Below are 13,770 nucleotides of genomic sequence, written 5' to 3'. Positions count from 1 at the left end.
GAGGCATTGAGAATTGGGGCGACGTGGCCGGGCCTTTAGTCCCGGCCCAGAGGCAGGCCGGGACTGAAGGTCGAGGCCAAAGGCCCGTTTTCCACTAGTGGGGTATGACCGTTCCTACCTAGTGGTTGAATCTTGGAAAACTTTTGATGTTTCTATGATTAAATAGATACCTATCTACCTATAAATAATTTAAAAAATAAATAAAGAGCAAACTATGAGGGAGCTGCAGTTCAAATTTAACCCGGTGTTGAATGTCAATGGGATAAAAATGAAGTACTAATTATGTGTACGTGAGGTGATTTCCTGATTTTATTTTTCCTGGTCCCTGTTGTTTAATGACAATGATGGACCCAAGTAAACAGGTCCCTGGTCTGTATCCTGATTTTATTTTCCCCACACACTATCTTCAGAATTTACTTAGTATTTTTAGTTTTCAGTCCACCTCACGCACACTACCAGCAACCGAGAAAGAGGAAGAGCGTTAACAGTAGTGATTATCTGGAAGGGGTTGTGCCATATTGTGAACCATGAAGTTACACAGTAGAGCCAAGTAGGCGTTAGTAGTAGTACATGCTATGCTTGTATTGCTTAATACAGTCTAGAGGCAGTAAAAGCAAAGAAACGCAAGTAGCACAGAGCCTCTTCTTTAGTAGAAGCTCTTAGCCAGTCAGTCTTGAGGTTTTCTTACCTCAGCATTTGTATGTCCATGCAATTATTCAATTGTCTATTTTCCTATCCTTAAGGTTAACCAAGATTGGTCGTTTTATTAAAATGTTTGTTGAGAATTATGTGCATAACATGACTGAAACTTTTCATTCTATTATGGAGTCTGTATCTTTGTTAACTGTTCTGCAGTTTTTTCCTACATACAATAAATGAAAGAAAGTCAATAAAAATTTGCTATGTTCTGATTATGTTTAGGAGATTGGAGAATGTGATATTCAAAAGCAAGAAATTTGGGAGGCAGTTGAGCTACCATTGACACACCATGAGTTGTACAAGCAGATTGGTATTGATCCTCTAGGCACTGGGAAGACCATGCTTGCTTAAGTTGTGGCACATCATACAACTGCTCCTTTTATTAGAGTGGTTGGTTCCGAGTTTGTGCAGAAGTACTTGGGGGAGGTAAGATGTGAATAGTTGTAACATGCATTTATTAACCTTGTTTCTCCATTGGGATGCCCTTCTGTTCTTACAAAATTTATTGCATGTGTTAAGCTTTGATAATGTAATAGACGCCTAGTTTCTTAGGTGTTGGTTAGGTTTCCGACATGTACTAATCTTACTTGGTACTAATGTGTTAGGTTTCTTTGATAATTCAACAAGTACTAATCTTACTTGGTACTAATGTCAGATTCGACCAGGAACCTGTTTACTTGGATCCATCATTGTCTAATGTTTGATGTTGTGTACATCTTATTCTTATTTTTTTGCACAGGTCAAGTATAAAGCCAAGTGTGAAGCTATGAAGCGTATCAACAATTAGTAGCATATGTATTGTATTATTAGGCAGTAGTAGGCATATCTGGGTTGTGGTGTAGTGTAAAGATTGTAATAGACAAATTTAATGTTGGTTTGGACGAATTTAATTTGCTCCCTAGCCTGTTTGAAATATTGATTGTGAATGTGATTTGAATACCTATGAAATGGAAACTTGACAAGGGGAACCAAGTTATGATATTTATTTGATAAAATTTGAAATTTCTGACGTGTGGCAATAATTTTGAGATCAGCATGACATGTGGGACCAATGTGACTAGTGGGACCAGTACAAAAATAAAATGGCCAAAAAAGAAAATCAATAAAAAGTAAAAGGCCACAACCCAAAATAAAAAGGCTAAAATGTTGAGGATTATTGGGCCAGGCCCATGCAGCTAAGCAAAATAAAGAGAAAAAAGCATTAAATGGGCTGGATTAATGGGCTCGGCCCATTTAAAACACCGAATTGGACCGGGCTGATTCTATGCCACGTCAGCTTGCCATGTCAGCTCCGACGTGGCGTGGGCAGATTGCTAGTGACCAAAATAATTTCAATGTTTTCGTTTGGTCGTAAAATCCTACGACCAATACAACAAAAAGGTCGTTATAGTTCATTAGAGACCCTCAGCTTTTGGCCGTTTGTTTTTGGTCGTAAAAAGGTCGCAAATAGAAATCAATGACTATTCGGTGACCAATATTGAAGGTCGTTAGTTGACATATTTCTTGTAGTGTGTGTTAATGCTTTGTTCCGATTCTCTATTAAAAGGAGGTCTTAATATCCATTAGTTTCCTTATGGAATCCACTGCCACGGGAGGGTGGGACAAAAGATGACATACAAGTTTGTATCGCAAGCATTTATGACTATATACGGAATACATGCCTACATTATATTGATGAATTGGAGCTAGTTTTATGTCACTCTAGTGTGTAACTGTTACATGATGGATGTCATCTAAATCATTATCCATCACCGGTCCATGTGCCTATGTTTTACATATACTGAATATTGCTAAGTTACTATTGATGTTGCTACTGTCACAACTACTACAAAATTGCTGCTATCACTACCACCGTTAATTACTACTACTACTTTTCCGTGCTACTAAAATATTTGTTGCAGAGAGATATCAAGGCCGAAAAATATTCTTTGGCTCCCCTTGTGTCGAATCAATAAATCAGGGTGTAATACTACCCGCGAAGACTGTTGCGATCCCCTATACTTGTGGGTTATCACGATGTGGATGAGGCTGAGAGAGAGAGAGAGAGAGAAGCACAAACGAGGGAATCCTCTACTGAGAATCAATTTGGGTTGCACAAATTTGAGGAGGGAGGGGCACTTCTCCTCAAATTTTTGAAGATAATCTTTTGAGTGGTTAAAGCTTTTAGGGCTTTTGTTGGAGATGCTCTTAGAAGGCCCGCGTCATGACCGCTTCAATATGCATATCACGTCCTCACATTTTTCTATTGGATGAGCTGGCGCATCACTTGGGCATGCATATTTTCGGTGCCTTGGTGGGATCTCTAGATGAGTTCCATGTAGGTGTGGTCTTGTTATCCATGACTCATGGTTGATCTCCCAAGTTTGCAACAATGAGCAAGGTGAGATACGGGTCACTAGGGATGCGTTTGTGTCAAAATATGATGGCACATTTCAAGATTACAAGGATGAAGGATGTCGATGAGTAACGTTGTGTTGTTGCTAGTTAGTTGTGCATTGCCTACTCTTCATAGAGTACATCACAATATTCATAAGGTTGAGATAAGTTAAGCTTGTTACCATACAAGACATACAATCATATATTTCTTTTGCTTTATTTTTTCCTTAATTGTCTCTCTTGGGACATAGTCATAGTTTTTTGTCATCAAGTCACTAGTGGAACACTGCTAAGAAAAGTCGTCAATTAAGAGTTTTGGTAACTTAGAAATGCCACTAAGGCCCTGTTTGTTTGGGCTGTGGCTTTGAAATTTCCAGCCGTGAACTTGCTACGTTGGCAAAGATATTGTGTTGAAGAAGTCGTTGGGGTGAAAGTTAGTTGTTTGGCAATGCAGTTGTGAAAACTACTCGTGAACTGATGAAAATGTTTTGCTTTAAAAGGAGGGGGCGAAATGAAAGATAGGTCGTTGATATGGTGGCTTTTTATCACATAACTACGCTATGCTTTGGGTTGTGATTCCATAATTGCTTTAAAATAGTTGTTTGTTCTAGCTTCAACTTCTCCCCGTCCAAAGCTGAAACAAACAAGGCCTAAGAGTGGCACGCTAGAGTATCTTACGCTCACGCTCCCAAACATATCGTTGATGGTAAACGAGATGCTTTTAGATAATTAAATAAAATATTAAGTCATCATTTAGTCATTCCCTTTTTTCGAAAAAGAAAATGGATCACACTTATCTAACAACTTGGATCTAGACCTCAGTTTAAAAATACCTGGATCTAGATTCAGGCTGAAAAAGAGAAGAAAAAACCTGGATCCAGATTAACGTGGCAGTCTACCTGGCCCTCTGTTCGTCCTCCCACGTGACACATGGTGCCACGGCGTCGGCAAGGAAGAGAACATACGCAAACAGGACCTCGCCTGAAGTAGGAAAATACCAAAAGACAAGGACACGCAACGTGTTGCCCGACGGTGCCAAACCACTGTGTTTGACCTATCCTTATACAGTATAAAACTAATTCATCACACACAGGTCAACCATCTCCAGTTAAGCCAATGTGGCGTCAAGCAAGCTACGTACAAGTGTCGAAAAGTACACCGGCCGAGCAAGTCAGAGCGTTGCAACACCAGCTGGTCCAGTCATCAGGTGCACGCACCCACGCACGCCCACATGTATGCATGTACTACGAGGCGGTAAATTAAGGTAAGTGGCCGACGTGATCGATTGGTGAACCACGGCTGTGGAGCATATCGATCGTGTCCGGTGTCATCAGCAGACTGGTGTTTATCCCATGTTCATGTTCATTTCCTGGCAGTTTCTCCCGGCGACTTTTTTAACCAGTATCATAAATGGCGAGCTGGATCGAGATCAAGAGCCTCGTGTGGGAATTTTCGCCCTGTTTCCGGTAAGTCAGTTCAACCGGCACCTGTGCATTTAATCACCCAGGACCAGAGATCACCGTGCTACATTTGCTTGCAGGAAGAGGACATGGCCGATCACATTCTTCCGCAATGTGTTTTTACTCCCTCCGTTCCATAATATAAGTCTTTTTAAAGATTTCACTAAAAGACTACATACGAATGTATATAGACATACTTTAAAGTGTAGATTCACTCAATTTGCTCTGTATGTGGACCCTTAGTGAAATCGCTTAAAAGACTTATATTTAGGAACGGAGGGAGTACATGTCAAGCTTGGCATAGCTGTTTTAAACAGGCTGGAATCGACCTTGCCATGATCCCGTCGGCTGATGACTGCTTGGGAGAATGGTGGATGGAGCGGCGCGCTCTAGTGGCTTCACAGCAGCGAAGAGGTTTCGAGTTTTCACTCCTTGGTCATGTTGATCTGCTGGCAGCTATGAAAGAACCGTTGGCCGTACAACTCACAACACTATACCACATTTTACCTTGGTAGTCTTTGACACTCTCCTCTCTTGGGTGTCGGCAGGATGTCGTGGAGCGAGCGTGTTCTGTGAGTAGTACTGTTTAGTTTTTGGGAATGGAGTAGAGACTTCCGACACCGTTGATATGTCTTGTGTAAAACTGAGATAGAAGTTCCGTCTCCAACCCTCTTGATCACGCCGGCACTAAGTGCCTCTCTCCCAGCTATGATCGCATCCCATGTTGCCGAAGAAGACTTAGGCGTTGATCGTACGTCTTCTTCTTCTTTTTCGTCATCTCAACGAGGGCCTTCGCCGCCTTCATCGGCTTCCTTGCCCGCTTACCGCTGGCCAGACGCAACGGAGGGTGAGCGGTTGTCATGCGGTTGTTGTATCGACATTGAAGGATAGGGTTACAGGAACCATAACATTTTATAATTGTATCCAAAATCACTAATTACGAGGTTATTGTTTTTGCAAAAAACACAAGTCGTTTGGTTCGTCCCTTTTAAGTATGATTATGCCAGACGGGGCTCGATTTTGTCGACGTGGCGACAATGTTCACTCGACAGAGCCGTGTGACGCCGCGCGTCGGTCGGGTTTGAACTAACCCCCTGAATCGGTATCCCGCACTCCCTCACTCCTTACTCTCTCGCTCTTTGCTTCTCCCTCTCTGCTGTTCGTCGTCACGTCGATCGGTCGGAGATAATCTTAGCCCCGTTGATTCCCCTAGGTCAGCGAAAAGAACAGGCCCGGCCCTGAGGGGGGCGAGAGGGGCGGCCGCCCCGGGCCCCGTTGTCAAGGGGGCCCCGATGTGTTGCTATCTGTAACTAGGCCTGGCTGCAAGTACACGCACATTACGCGCAGGATGGTTGTTGATTCCATGATTTATGGCTAAGAGACCAGCGTATAACCGAAACAACACCGAGATCTTCGCCTGTGACTGGGCGATGATTGATTGTATGATCTTTCAGATTTCAATCGGTTGCAGCCGCATGGCTGCAATCAGACATCGCGTATCACGGCGGCGACTTGAACACGCCCTCCGGCAGGCAGAAACATCACACCGCACTTTGGAGGTCTTCGACGACATCGTCGGGCTGATCAACTACCGCAGCTAGAAGCAGATGGTCGTTGCTCCTATTGCATCGCCTTCAGTCCTCAAAGCCCAGCGAGCAAGTCTGTGTGTGTCTCAATATGCATGGCCATAGAAGGACGACGGGTACATCATGTGCTGCTGTTGCGGTGGTGCCTGCAACCAGGTATAAAGATACCATATAAAATTACTAGATTGTTGTTTTGATTATATTGTCTATCTAAAGAAATATAGTGGTTGTGAGGACATGCAATGTGAAACTACTGTCAAGAAGTCATCAACGAGATGTTATAACATAGCCCAAGACCCTATATAATAGAATCTTAGTCCAAAGTTTTCTGTTAATTTTACTGGGTTAATTATGACCATATGATAAAGTAAGAAAGAATAGGATAATGTTGTAAACAAATGCTGACAGATTTACGGATAAATGGAGGATAATGTCGAAGCAATTTTGCTTTAGAAAATATGAGTGATTCCCTAGTGCATATTTTGCTTATGTAATATATTGTGTTGTAAAGCAAAAACAAAACGAAAACTTGAACATAGTTTAAGCGGGGAGAAACTTTTCAAAGTTTAAAATTATTATTTTGATGTTCATATTAAAGGCTTTGGATTGTTGTTTCGTCCGGGCCCCAGAAATCCCAGGACCGGTCCTGGAAAAGAAGAATGTGTGAAGACCGGAGTCACACAAAACTCATGCGAACACCAGATTAAAAACGGATCACGGTTCTTCTTCATTGATCATTCTGAAGCCCCCCCAAAAAAGATAACGATTATCGTCAGACCCACAAATGGACCGGCGCCATGGAATATTTGCACACACGACGTGTTGCCCGATCGACTGCACCAAAAGTTTGACCTGCCCATATATACAAACGGAAATTGCGTTTGGTGGCCGAGCTCCATGCTGGCCTTTAAATTTAAAATTCAAATTTCATGAAAATTCATATTTTTACATTTCAAAAAATTCTGAAAAAAAAATACAGGGATAAGTGAAGGCGTAACACACATGTGTGTAAATTTTCAGAAAAAACACATTGAAATGAGGGCTGTGCAAAAAAGACAAATCTGAGGCTTTTTTACACAGGACACTATTCATCGTTTCAGGCCATGAATTTATCTTTTTTGTGCATATCGTATTTCAAGGCATTTCATTTTAAATTTTTACACACATACACATAACATCCTTCTTTACTTCCATATTTTTTTTATATTTTTTTGAAATCGAAAAGTTTGAATTTTGAATTATTTAAAAATTTCGGCCTCCATGGAGACCGAGCTCCAAACGTCTGCACTCCTTATACAAATACTTATATATAATAATATAACCAGTTCATCATAGGTCAACCAGTTCCAGTGAAGCCAAACGCGTGTTCCCGCTGGCTCAAACCACGTTTGCACCGGCGTCAAGCTACTGCCATCGAAAAGTACACGGGTAAATTACGGGAGTGGGCGAGTGGCCGCCCAACCAATCTCATCAGCAGCAGTCGGTGAGCTCGATCCAACAAAGTCCACACGGCCGTGGAGCGTATCGATCGCGTCCGATCTCATCAGCAGACTGGTGTTCATCCCATGTTCACGTTGATTTCCAGGCAGTTTCTCTCGTCGACGCTGGCGACTTTCTCAACTGCAGTAGAATGTTAAATGGCTAGCTGGATCGAGATCAAGAGCCTCATGTACAAAACTTGGTCCCGTTTTACAGAAGACTGTCCCTGTCGGTCTGGTTGAGACCAGAGGAGAGTCTTCGTTTGTGCTGAGTTGATAATGTATATACATAGAGTGAGTAGTACGTTGTACTTGGCGGAGAATTTTGCTTAGAACAATCTTCGCAAGGATTTGCTTTATACTACTCATGTCGGTATACAGTACATTGTTTAATGAGCCTGGAGCCTGAACAATGAACCTGGATTGGATTCCTAGCTGCAGTCAACGCCGAGAGTCTCCTTCCGAAAAGATTGAGAAATTTACTAGGACAGGTTTTCAGCTCATGTCGGTAGGTAAATAATCCCGCTGTCATTGTTTTTTATTCCTTCCATCCGAATTTTTTTATCGTATAAATGAATGTATCTAGATGAGCACTTCCTGCTACACACGGGCAGCGTTAGAGTTAAGAGAGACGGGCTAATTTTGCGAGGAGGACGTGTACTGCTATATTTCCTTTTTAAAGAATTATAAAAACATTTAGATTACTGTTTTACCGATCTAAGAGCATTTCTAGCGGTTCCTGTAAAAACGCAAATTGTAAAACTGAGACACGAATTAAAAAAAACATTTTAAGGATTCATTTTAGCTATGCCCGAACAGAAACGGTAAAAGACACTGTAAAACTGCGGTAAAGAGCTCCTTCCTCCGGTCCGTCCGCCGCTATCCCTTTCTCCAGCCCTGTCGGGTGTGCCCCATCGCCCGTCGGCCGCAGTCCGTCCCCGTCGGCCGCATCCCATCACCACGCCGGCCGCGCCCAGCATCGCTAGCCACGTCTTGTCGTCCGCCGGCCATGCCCCGTCGCATCCGTCGTCAGCGACTTGCTCTGTTGCCAGCCGCGCCCAGCATCACAGGCCATGCCTTGTCGCCCGTCGGCCATGCCTCGTCGCATCCGTCGTAAGCGACTTGCTCTGTTGCCAGCCGCGCCCAGCATCGCTAGCCACGCCTTGTCGCCCGCCGGCCATGCCCCGTCGCATCCGTCGTTAGCGACTTGCTCTATTGCCAGTTGCGCCCAGCATCACTGGCCACGCCTTGTCGCCCGCCGGCCACGCCTTGTCGACCGCCGGCCATGCCCCGTCGCATCCGTCGTCAGCGACTTGCTCTGTTGCCAGTCGCGCCCAGCATCGCTGGCCACGCCTTGTCGCCCGCCAGCCACGCCCCGTTGCATCCGTCGTCAACGACTTGCTCTGTTGCCAGCCGCGCCCAGCATCGTTGGCCACGCCTTGTCGCCCGCCGGCCACGCCCCGTTGCATCCGTCGTCAACGACTTGCTCTGTTGCCAGCCGCGCCCAGCATCGTTGGCCACGCCTTGTCGCCCGCCGGCCACGCCTTGTCGCCCGCCGGCCACGCCCCGTCGCATCCGTCGTCAGCGACTTGCTCTGTTGCCCGCCGCGCCAGCCGAGCCGTGTCCCTTTGCCTGTCGCGCTGGGAGGATTTCCGTGGCCATGCTGAGGTCATTGGAGGCCATCTGAGGTCGAGCTCGTTCAATTCAAACCGGCGGCGATCGATTGCGGCGTTCAACGGCCTTTTTCAGCGTGCGGTGATGAATTACGGCAAGTTTAGGACGGATTCCGACAAACTCCGCGGCGACGTGTTTGCTTCGACGAGGTTTGACCGGTATACAGAGCCTTCCTAGAATCGGTCTTTCAACCTTCAAAAATTAGGGATTTTCGGGTGTGGATTTGCCGTGTCCATTAAAAAAAATATGGGTTAAACCATTTTTATGGTTTCTGTTCTACACATTTTTTATAAAACTGTAAAACACAAAATAATTACAGGTTTTTACCGTTTATACGGGGTTTGTTAGTGCTAGAGATGTTCTAAACGATCTAAATGTTGTTATCTTTGTTTGCGGAGGAAGTACAATTAGATCAAGAGGAGCAAAGACGAAAATAATTCTTAATTTGCCCACTGCTGCCCCAGTTCTGCGTGTCCACATCAGCACCCACGGAGAGCACGCAGCCATGCACACGACCAAATCTATTACCTGCTCCGCAGGCAAAATAAATGGCGAGGTACTCCTAGCAAGCACAAGCGCTGGACAGCGGGAGCACGTTTAAGGCGTGGGGAAATGGCCGTCACATGCATGTTTGAATCTTGACAAGCCAAACCCAACCCAAGAAAACGACGCCCAACTAAAAAGAAGACTTGATCTCCTATCCTCACTCATTGACAGTCCAGGACTAAAAAGAAGAAGAAGAAAACAAGGCAAGACCCAACAGCGATTCGTCACTTCCTCACTGGAAGGCATACGAGCAATCTGAATGATTTACCTAAACAAACGCCTTTGAAACCAACCCACCCGCCCACCCTAATAATAACCTCAAGGATTTACGTAAACAAATACTCCTATTTCTGAAACCAACCCAGCCCTATGTTTCTCGTGGGCACCAGTCCAGATAATCACAATCGCTAACCGCCATATTTAGCGCCGGTGACAAGACACCCTTATAGGTACTAGTACTACACAAAGGCAACGAAAAGAATGTGTGAATCCTCACTGAGGTCATACAAAACCCATGCAAGCACCGGTTTTAGGAAATAGATAGATAGATACAGTTTGCTGTTGTTGGCTGTTGGGTCTCAACTCTGAACCCAGAAAAAGGTGTTGTCGACGCCCGGAAATAGACCGCGGCCACCCACGACGCGGCCGGGGCGAGACCATTTCCCCCTTTTCTATCCAACATCCCGACCCACCCAGCCAGCACCGCGCGCCAGCGCCGATTACCACCGGCCCCGACCGACGACCCGACCCCATCATCCATCCCACACACTCGCTCGCACGCGCCCCGCGGCGGGAGGAGACACCCACCTCCTCCCGCTGACTTGCCTTCGCCGTCACCTTCCTCCGCACGCGTTTCCAATCCAAGCTAAGCCAGCCCGCGCCGACCCGCGGTAGCTAGCTATATAAAGCCGCGGCGTCACCGGCAAGCCGCAAACCCAAACCAACCACCGCAAACATCCATCCCGTTCCCGGAGCTTCAACCACCTGCTCTCGCTTTGCTTCTGCGGCGCGATCTTGCTATCGCTTGGCCTCCGTCAATCCGCGCGCGCGCTTGGCTCCTTGCGCAACAGCTTCTGCTCGGAGGCTGTTCTTGGAGCTCTCTGCCGGCGCGCGAGCGGTTCTTGGAGGGAGGGAAGGCTGGGCATGGGGAACTACCTGTCGTGCACGCTGGCCAAGACGCCCGGCGGGAAGGGGGCGAGGGTGATCCTGCCCGACGGCGCGGTGCGGCAGGTGACGCTGCCGGCCACGGCGGCGGAGCTCATGATGGACGCGCCGGGCCACTTCCTGGCCGAGACGCGCCACGCGCGCGTCGGCACACGCCTCGAGGCGCTCCACGCCGACGAGGACCTCGAGATGGGCGCCGTCTACGCCACCTTCCCCATGAAGCGCATCGGCACCAAGCTGGCCGCCACCGACATGGCCCGCCTCGCCGCCGCGGCCACCCGGGAGGCCCGGCGCTCCGCCAAGGTCTCCGCCGTGGGGGCCGCGGCGGCGGCTGCACCAGAGCCGGCCGTGACCTTCGTGCCGGCTGCGGAGGAGACGCCGTCGCCCAGGGCGCGGCTGGACGAGATGGTGGACGACGCCGTGGCCGCGGAGATCGGCGTGCTCAAGCACCGGCTCAGCAGCGCGCGCTCCAGGCGGCCCAACCTCGAGACCATCCACGAGGAGAATCACCTCCTGTGCAGACGCTGAAATATACTAGCAGCTCATTTCTCTTCTTCTTCTTCTTCTTCTTTGTTCTGGAATTTTTTGATATCAAGTTCAACAGAAGTTGGAAAGGATATATATGTGATGAATACCAAGGAATTGATTGTACAGTCTAACTTTGTCGAATAATTCAAAACGTATACATATGGATCAGGTCAGGCTTTCCATTTGTTGTTCATCCCTGGTCCCTACAAAAACATGTTAAAATTCGAAATAGCGAACATCTCATGGGAAATGGGGGAATAATCCACCTTTTTTTAGTTTGGACGAATATCATTGTCTTATCATTTTGTTTCAAAATGAATTACAAGGTTATAATGTCGCATATTGTTTTTTTTTTAAATACAGTTACACTATTACTTTTCTGATCAATTGAAATAGACTTCTACATACTATAAAAAGTCAAAGACATGGAAAAGTATTAGAAGTCAGAGATAGGAAATTCTGGTGGTACGCGTTTAGAATGTTTTGTAGACAAAGATAGTAGGTCATACCTATAGACAAGGTTAACACATTTTCCAGAATTTTCATGTCTCAACATTTTGTTTTCAAGAAAGGCGCACGAGACACGCCTGTCTTTCGTATTAACAAGAGGAAAGAGATTCATAACGTACAACAATTTGTTTGAGATCTTTGTTACAAGATAGCAGTATTCGTGTTAAATTTGTTTGTAATCATCTAAAAACACACCGAGATGACTTTTATTTCTAATGCTAGATGTACAGTTTCTCACGGATAGGAGGGAGTAGGATAGTTGCTGATATGAGATAGGAGCACGGAGAATCAAACAAACTCTTCATTAAGAGTTAGACTCTCATTAAGGAGCCAAACCTTGTTGCTGTTGTGCGTTGCCCAGTGGCGGAGCTTAGGGGCTGTTTGGTTCCCAGGCTAAGGTTGTCACGCCTAACCTTAGTCATGCCATAATACCTTAGGCATGTGTTTGGTTCATTACCACACTTGTGGTTTGCCACACTTTTCTATTTACTAGCAAAAGGACCCGTGCGTTGCAACGGGAGAAAAACAATTATAATCTCCAATGATGCTGATCATATTATGTCTTTAAAATTTTAGGACATTTCTTGAAATGCATGAACATTTTTTTAATTAGCAAACATTTTTTTCAATTGCACTCAAAAAATAACACACAAACTTTTTTTCAAAATCATGGACTTTTATTGTTTTCACCAACATTGTTCTCAAAATTATGAACATTTTTCTGAATATGCGAATATTTTTACAAAAATCCTGAGCATTTTTTGAATTCACAAACATTTTATATTTTCTTCAAACTTTTATTTTAAAATTCCCAATTTTGTAAATTGAAAAGTTTTTCAAAGTTCTAAATTATTTAAACAAAAAAATAGAACAGAAAAATGAAAATAAAAAATGAGACTAAAAACAGAGGCACGCACTGTTTTTAAGATTTTTACACGCACTTTGGTTTAAAATCGTTGACTTTTTATTTTATGGACATTTTCTCAAAGTTTAAACATTTTTTATATGCAAACATTTTTCAAAACTCCTGAGTAGTTTTCGAATTCTAAAAAAATATGTTTTTTTGAATATTTTATTTTGAAATTCTCAGTTTCTTAAAATTGAGAAAAGTTGTTTGAAGTTCTAAATTATTTAAAGTAGAAAACAAAATGGAACTGAAAAGAAAAAAAATAAAAAAACTAAACTAAAAAACAGGCACCCACGCATGGGCCGGCCCAAACAAGTGTGCTGCATCTTTTTCAACGCCCAGAGCGTAATATAGGAGATGCCTACATGGGCCGGCCCAGTCCGGTGATTTTCCTGTTTGAAACGTTTTTTATAACTTATATGTGGCATTGGTGGGTAATTTTAGTCAACTTTAAGGGCAATTTGAATGACGTACCGAAGAAACACTATTTGCTTTATTAGTAGGTAAGATATGTGAAAAGGACGTGGATGTCGCCTAGAGGGAGGGGGGTGAATAGGCGCTTTAAAATAGTTAAGGTTTAGGCTTGAACAAATGCGGAATAAAACTAACGTTTAATATGTCAAGCACAAAACCTACAAACAACTAGGCTCACCTATGTGCACCAACAACTTATGCTAAGCAAGATAAACAACTAAGTGATAGCAAGATATATTACAATAAACAATAGGTCTATCACAACGTAAAGTGCATAAGTAAAGGGTTCCGGTAAGAGATAACCGAGGCATGGGGAGACGATGATGTATCCCGAAGTTCACACCCTTGCGGATGCTAATCTCCGTTAG

At 44.7% G+C, this 13,770-nt stretch overlaps 1 protein-coding gene across 1 annotated transcript; it reads left to right on the top strand.

The window, feature by feature from the left end:
- The first annotated feature begins 10,541 nt into the window (after positions 1-10,541).
- On the top strand, positions 10,542-11,679 carry LOC123418516. The gene has a single exon (XM_045107014.1). The coding sequence runs from the start codon at positions 10,963-10,965 to the stop codon at positions 11,509-11,511; it is 549 nt and encodes a 182-aa protein (XP_044962949.1). The 5' UTR covers positions 10,542-10,962; the 3' UTR covers positions 11,512-11,679.
- The last annotated feature ends 2,091 nt before the right edge of the window (positions 11,680-13,770 follow it).

This window comes from Hordeum vulgare, chromosome 1H (assembly GCF_904849725.1).
Source record: "Hordeum vulgare subsp. vulgare chromosome 1H, MorexV3_pseudomolecules_assembly, whole genome shotgun sequence".
Classification (NCBI taxonomy): Eukaryota; Viridiplantae; Streptophyta; class Magnoliopsida; order Poales; family Poaceae; genus Hordeum; species Hordeum vulgare.
The sequence above is the reverse complement of the archived record's forward strand: the minus strand, read 5'-3'. Positions and strand labels throughout refer to the sequence as shown.